Here is a 7,662-nt window from a genome sequence, read left to right as displayed (position 1 = left end):
AAAGTTAACATCATTCTTGTTTACTAGCTCACATTCGTTTACCAGTTTCTTTAAGATGTCAAAGAAGAAAAAGGATCCGAACACAAAAAGTAGAGCAAAGGCTCTCCAGGTCGATACTGAAGCAAAAACATTTGGAGAGCCTTTGCCCTACTTGTGTGCAGGTTTGAAAATGTGAAAATGTAAAATAATAATAATTTAATTTTAGAAATCAATGTACATTTTTAACACTACTTTAGCACTGCAATATAACAACCCTCATATTACCCTGCTGAAAAAACTACTGCTGCGAGGGCAATAAAGCTGCTGAGGGAGAGACTGTAAATCTGATTCAGATTCTAAATTATTGCCTTAATGAGTTTACATTCTTATTATCCATTGCCTTTTTTAATGTGTGTGTTTTTTAGTCATTCATAGTATATTACCTCAATCAGTCAATTACAATCATTAACTGATATTCCCAAAACATCTAGTCACGATAGCAGCACTGTATATTGTTTACATTTTAACCGTGACATATAAAATATATATTGCCATAAAAAAAAACAATTTCTAAGAAAGATGTTTATTTTTGGCCTATATCTATATAAAACATGTAGTAAGTTTAAAACAGAAATTTTGTAAATACAAAACAGGAGAAAAAAAAAAAACCTTCAGTCTTACCTCTGTTTCTTGAAGACATTCATCTCAAGACAGAGAGTCCTTTCCTCACTCCTCTGATACAGCAGCTAAACAAACTGGTTTGTGAAAACAATCAGTCGTTTAGTATGACCTGAAGATGACAATATTTTAATATGAGACAAATAAGATGGCAATTATTCAAGAAAATTCAAGCGTGTAAAACCCCCCAGTGTATTAAATAATGCAGGTTACAACCAAATACATTCTCATGTAGAATAAGTAAAACTTAAGTTCATTTATTTTAATGAGTTTAAATGACATATTCATTTGGAAATGGACATTACAAAGACTGATTAAACCTTTGAGTGGAAAAATTGTTATTGTTTGTATTGCAGTTTAATATAATTTTACAATCCTATTTACTCTAGTTTATTAATGTGTTGAATCACTTCTTCTTTTGCCATTAATTTGGTCATGACTTTAAGTTCACAACATATCTCATTTTCAAATGCTCTTTCTGTGCATGTAGACATGCACAGTTTATGTTGTCATAAACAGCATTGAACTCTGAGGTCTACATTTTCTAGACTGTTGTTCTTCCAAAAAATACATTCAAGATAATGAAGTTTTCAAGTTCCAGGCTTTTGGCCTGGCACTTGATTAACAAACACAATTGCAGTCAATTGCATTTTTTTTCCAGATTGGTTTAGTAATAATGAATTCTTAACTAAACATTGTATTCCTGTCACCCCATGAGACGTTACCATAATGGATGCCATCCCCAGTAAAGCTATTACACTTTTAAAAAACTGAATTTTTACCCTTTCTTTCCCTTTTACCCTGAATTTACGCTTTTTTCCAGTCCTTTTCTCTGGAATTGAAAGATTCAGTAAATCTTTCATAAAGATATAACGTTAATATTGTATTGGGTTAAGGAAAATTGTGCGGTCCTTCCTTGCTCTACAAATATTTTAATCACTAATAAACGTTATAGCTAACGTTACTTCTTGGAACCCCTGGCCCAGTGTTTGGTTCAGGATACAATGTTTATTTTCCAGGTTCTTTGTCTACTCATATTTTATGTTGTCGATAATGTTTGTTATGAGTTACAGAGTTGTGTATTTACTTTTTTGGTACATTATTATATATTTTTGTTCTTAAAAAAAAGAACAAGAAAAGAAAAAAACTCCAGAATTTGCAGCTTCAAATTTAAAGCACATACGCTATGAAATCCCTTTTAATTCACACAAATATCTGCAATCGAGATAACATTTACTTGCAATCGTGTGCACTAAATAAAGAAGTATTTAAAACACTCATTCCCTGTACTTTACGCGTGTTGCTTGTTACGTAGTCCGAAGATTTTAATTACCGCCACCTTCTGGATTATTTTCCTTCAGTGTTTTTCCAGTTTATTTCCTCCGTCTAATTCCTCCATCATCTCCTCATCTGGGGTTCGTTTCCAATCTGGGGTTCCGTCGTTACCAATAGAGTTCAGTGGAGCTAACGATGATTTTGGGAAACGCACCCCAGACCCGTTCTAATTAAGAAATAACATTTTTGTTCATTGCACCACTTAGCATGTTAGCATTTGAAAAATGTGCTGAAAATGTGTAGTGCCAGTTGTGGAGTATGTTTAGCTAAGAACAAGAATCTGTATCTTCAGTTCACACTGACACATCAAAATTGGACCATATGACTGGAAAACGGTTACCCAGTCTGATGAGTCCCTATTTCTGCTGCAACATTCAGATGGTCAGAATTTGAAGCAAACAACATGAAAGCATGGATCCGTCTTGCCTTGAATCAATGGTTCAAGCTGTTGCTGATGGTGTAATGGTATGGGGGTATATACTAGGCACATTTTGGGCCTCTTAGTACCAATTGAGCATCATTTAAATGGCACAGCCTACCTGAGTATAGTTGCTGACCATGTCCATCCATTTATGACCACAGTGCACTCATCTTTTGTTAACTAGGCTACTTTCAGAAAGATAGCAGGCCACATCACAAAGCTCTTATCTTCTCAAACTGGTTTCTTGAAGATGACAGGTATGTTTTCATGTTTAGTCACTAGAGGGCGCTAGGAGCGTTATATGTTTCATACCCTGCAATCTGAGATGTGTTTGAATGCAGTGCAGTTACTAAATGTAGTTACATATTATTTGAAATAACCAAATATAATAAGACAACAAAAATAACAAAACTGCACAAAATTCCACAAAAGTTTAAGTCACAAGGCAGTTTCCTTGAAAAATAAAATAATGTAGGCTATTATTAGAAAAATGAGTGCCATGCAAAGTACTGAATTAAATATTAGCATGGAGTGAATACACTCTCAGAATTTTACTTACTTGATTTAAGATTATTGCCACATCAGCTTCACAGGCTATTTCATGGCAACCGAAGACTATACATTAGAAAAACAATTTGTCACATTTTTCTGGGTCCATCTTATAAAATAAGTCCTTAAGAGTTTGTCCTGATAATAACCTTTGTCTTATGACATTAAATATGGGGCAGACTAAACACTCAACCTCTCTACAGGATGTGGTCTACTGGAACTCAAAGCAACAAAAAATAAAGTTCAGTCAGTATGAAATGAGAAATGAAAATAATAACAAAGCTATTTTGAGCCCTGATATGTATATACATACTAAAATATCATTGATAAAGAGTTTTGGCTGGATAGGTTTGGAAACAACGGAAAGGTTTTGTTAATGCTGTTGTTCCCTAGACAGGGTCTGTAACCGCAGTGAACAGAAGATGCTCAAAATAAACCACAAGAACAGACACTATCTGCAAACATTAGCTTTAGATCAGAGAACCGATTTCCTTTTAAGATGACTTGTGAGTACAGAATCTCAATATTAAAACATTAATTGTAAACATAATTACGGTTCTGGTTTGTTTGGACTACTGAAATTCAAAGTGATAAAAAAGTGAAATGAGAATTGAAATAAAGAACTGAAAAATACTGACCTATTACAAAAAAAAGTTAAAATTTTTTCCTGATGTCTTGAGCTTGTATGCTTAATGCATATAAAGCGTCTTGCTGACATGAATCACATGATATGACTTCCCTCAAAGCAGCTTTACTGTGGAATAAAACAGTTAAAGATTTTCTCTCTATGTCTCTCTCTTGCGAGATAAAACATTGATTCCACTGTATGCTCTTGACGCTCTAGCAGCTCAGTTTCCGAGTCAAAGTGAAACCTGCTGTGGTCTGAGTTTAATTCAGGCCAGTTTAGTGGCAGAAAATGAATGTGGCTTCTGTTGAGTGGACAAACGTCTTGCTCCTGTTTACTATTGCATGTGTGCGGCTGACTGATGAATAATCTGTAAAGACATTATTTTCCTTTAAGTCAGATTTTCACTTCGGCTTCGGTGCCTTGCTCAAGGGTCTCATCTCAGCCGTGGTATTGAGGGTGGAGAGAGTGTTGGTTATTCACTCCCCCACCTACAATCCCTGCCGGACCTGAGACTCAAACCCACGACCTTCAGGTTACAAGTCCAACTCTCTATCCATTAGGCCACGACTGCCTTAAAATATATATATCATTTTTTTTTTTTCTCTGCATTTAACCCATCCTAAGTGAACATACACCCGGAGCAGTGGGCAGCCATTTATGTTGCGGCGCCCGGGGAGCAGTTGGGGGTTCGGTGCCTTGCTAATAAGTATGTATTTAGCAAAATTTTGATTAAAATATGTAAAATCTGCAAGTTATTAACATAACACCATAGACACTAATAAAGTGCGGCACTTGAAATTGTCAGAAATGTAGCTAAACTTAAGAAAATTAATAAGAAAGAATGTACTCCCCATGCACCCCTCAGATCAGCCAGCACCTGCAGGGACATTTACACACAGGAAATAGTCCAAATAAATCCCCCCCTTTTCTTAAAGGGGCAAAATCCATTGTGGTAACACCACAGACATGAATTTGGGGGACAAATTTTTCTTAAATATAACAAAATATGTATTTTTAAAACAATTTAATAAAATTGCACGTTAAATAAAATCTATATTCACAATATAACCACTTAATTTGTGTTAAAATGTTATATTGTTGCGATTACATTCCATGATACCTCTCTAAGGTGCAGCCGGAACATGCATATTTTGTTACAAATGCAATCTCTCAAACTCAATTAAATATGTATTTTAAAACAAAAATGTAACTATTAATAGTGCACAAATTGTGTTTACCCTACAGAATACAAACATGCAAACATTTTATAATTCATTTGTATTTCAAGTTTATTTCAACTGTTGTAAAGTAGAGGGACACCACTTGCCACTGCAATTGAAGAATGACCCACATATACTACTTAAAATTCAGTAGGCCTATATATTTCACTTAATAACACACGCAAGTTTAGATTTTAGAAGTGTCTAAAGTCACAATCAATGGATTGAAGTAGGCAATTCTGAAGTTGGACGGAGACCATCCGTGACCACTGTAAATATCCTATGTAATAATGCACAATTAAAGTTGGATGCAATTACAAAGTCAAAATATGCAATATACGTATGTAATAATGCACAAGTCAATTATGCAATATGTCAAACCTTTATAACGACGAGAAATAAATGTCAACACTAAGTTTACAAGCAGCCCAATTCCGCGAGAGAGCACATCAATCTTGGGTCATTTTTGTCCAACAATAAATACTGTGTTTACATTATTGTAAGGGATAGGTGTAGACGTTAATAAAACATAATCTAATAGGTAGCAAATTTTATTTATTGTTACTTTCCCGCTGCGGCTGCATCTCTTTTAGCAACAACCCGGCAAAACCACGAACTTGGCAACACTTCCGAAAGCACAACCGGACCAACCTCTCTAAAAGTCTATTGGTTGAACAGATGCACGTCACCGTGTTGCCGCCTGGAAGAGATCTTTTCCACAAGCGCGCGCACAAGACTGTCAGAGTTCTGTAGGGTTTCTATGAGAGGCTCACAACTTTACAGCTTTACGCAAAATGAACATATTAATTACCTTAAAATAATGTCACATGAGTTTCAGTTTTCTGAGGCTTTACGAAAATGATTCGCACATTTGATTTGTTCTTTTTGTTGTGTCTGGTTGGTAAGTTATAGTACATCATTAAGTAAGAAAATTAACATTAACGTTTAAATATTTACCTCGTTTGATTTTGTTCAGCAGGTGTGTTTGACGTCGAGTCACAGGAAGTGTCAGTGATGGTAGGAGATTCTGTCACTCTGGACTCTAATGCTTCAGAAATCGAGCAGAAGAAAGAGATCGAGTGGAGGTTTAATGACATTCTCATAGCTAACGTTATTATGGGCAACCCCACCTATCATGATGATGCGAGATTCAACGACAGACTGAAGCTGGACAGAAACGGATCTCTCACAATCAAAGACAGCAGAATAACAGACACTGGAGTCTATAAATTGAGTACCATTATAAGTAATAAGGAGTCAACTAAGAGATTCAGTGTTACTGTTTATGGTGAGTAGAGTATAATATGTCCTCTTCATATTCATAATGCAAACAGTAGGCTACTATATCATTCTCATAATAGTGATATTTCAGGATTGTTTTAATATTTGAAGCACACGTACGTCTACAAGATGTCTGTTAAAGATCTCTTGATCTGGAAAGCATATATATGTAGCCTGTAAGCCTCTTTATTGTGTGTATGTGTGCGTGGGGGGGGGTTCTATTTGCTTTTGTGCTTTTGTTGCATCGCTACGCTCGCGTCCGGTGTAGACACGGTGTGAGGGAGACTTACAAAATGGGCAGGTCATAGTAAACACTTATGCAACACTCAAAACACTAAGAATGAAACATTCCTCTTGTACTCAGGTTTCATCTTATTTCATGTGTTGCAGCTCCACTATCCATTCCTGTCGTTACCAGTGACTTTTCACAGTGTTCATCAGGCTCAAAATGTTCACTGCTGTGTTCAGTGATGAATGTGGGTCGTGTAACTCTCTCCTGGTACAAAGGAAACAGTTTATTGTCCAGCATCAGTGTGTCTGATCTCAGCATCAGTCTCTCTCTACCTTTGGAGGTGGAATATCAGGATAAAAACACATACAGCTGTGTGATCAACAATCCCATCAGAAACCAGACCAAACATGTCTGCATTACCGATCTCTGTCGTTTGTGTTCAGGTATGTTAGCAGTTTTTGTGCATTATTAGCGTTATTGTGATATTAGTGTATATTTACTGAGTTGGAAAATGTTGTTTCCTGTGCTTAAGTTTCCTCTTCAGATGAGGCCCATTATGGTGGAGGGACTGAAGCTGTGATCCGATTGGTCGTCACTGCTCTGGTGGGTCTGGCTGCTGTGGCTGCTTTCATTGTGCTAGTTTATGACATCAGATCCAGAAAAGTTGAACAGGAGACACACCAATGATGGATCAGATATTCTAAAACAATAATGAAGCCTTTTCACAGACTGTGATTGTGTTTCTAGTTATCAACATTGCAAGTATAGTTAATTTGTTTTATATTTTCATAAAAAAAAAATCAATACACAATTATAAAACTATATTTTGTTACATTACCTTGGCAGTAAATGATGACAAAATTATAAAAAAAAACAGTTTTTGATTCTCTCTCTTTGTTTTTCTTTTTTATAAATAATAAAAGATCAAATGTATTTTCTTTTTCACAATGATAATGGTAGATTATACTCTTTAAATGCTAAATACTTATAAGGAACGTAATTTAAAATCAAATGCAAATTTTATAATGGTGTAAAAGAATTACACGTTTAGCACCATTAGCGTTAGGGACATTAGTCTCACACTCATAGAAAAAAAGTGCCAACTGTCACTTGTCCAAAAACAACACATGGAACTACATGATAAATAAATCTGCATAGCTGAGCAATAATTGTATTGCTATTAAGATTCAAGTAGCTTTATTTGCATGGTAATATATATATATATATATATATATATATATATATAATAAAATTAAATAATAATAATGACATTGCCATAGCACTGGTAACATTAAATTGCACATTTCACAGGAATTGTAACAGCTGCACAAGTGCTGTT

The 7,662-nt window shown here is 35.2% G+C and overlaps 1 protein-coding gene across 1 annotated transcript; it reads left to right on the top strand.

Moving 5' to 3' along the window:
• Positions 1-5,518: 5,518 nt before the first annotated feature.
• LOC306875093 (uncharacterized protein) lies at positions 5,519-7,439 on the top strand. Its single transcript, XM_079425495.1, has 4 exons — positions 5,519-5,711; positions 5,787-6,098; positions 6,482-6,766; positions 6,856-7,439. Exons 1-4 carry the CDS (start codon positions 5,669-5,671, stop codon positions 7,008-7,010), a joined length of 795 nt encoding a protein of 264 aa, XP_079281621.1. The 5' UTR covers positions 5,519-5,668; the 3' UTR covers positions 7,011-7,439.
• The last annotated feature ends 223 nt before the right edge of the window (positions 7,440-7,662 follow it).

The sequence above is a fragment of the Barbus barbus genome (genome assembly GCF_936440315.1).
Source record: "Barbus barbus genome assembly, chromosome: 9".
Classification (NCBI taxonomy): domain Eukaryota; kingdom Metazoa; phylum Chordata; class Actinopteri; order Cypriniformes; family Cyprinidae; genus Barbus; species Barbus barbus.
This window is presented reverse-complemented; position numbering and strand designations above follow the sequence as displayed.

Excerpts from the sequence above, each read along its gene's own strand:
- LOC306875093 (XM_079425495.1), top strand. The coding sequence starts at position 5,669 with ATGATTCGCACATTTGATTTGTTCTTTTTGTTGTGTCTGGTTG. Across the intron at positions 6,099-6,481 it reads ATTCAGTGTTACTGTTTATG|CTCCACTATCCATTCCTGTC; the intron begins GTGAGTAGAGTA and ends CATGTGTTGCAG. Across the intron at positions 6,767-6,855 it reads TCTCTGTCGTTTGTGTTCAG|TTTCCTCTTCAGATGAGGCC; the intron begins GTATGTTAGCAG and ends CCTGTGCTTAAG.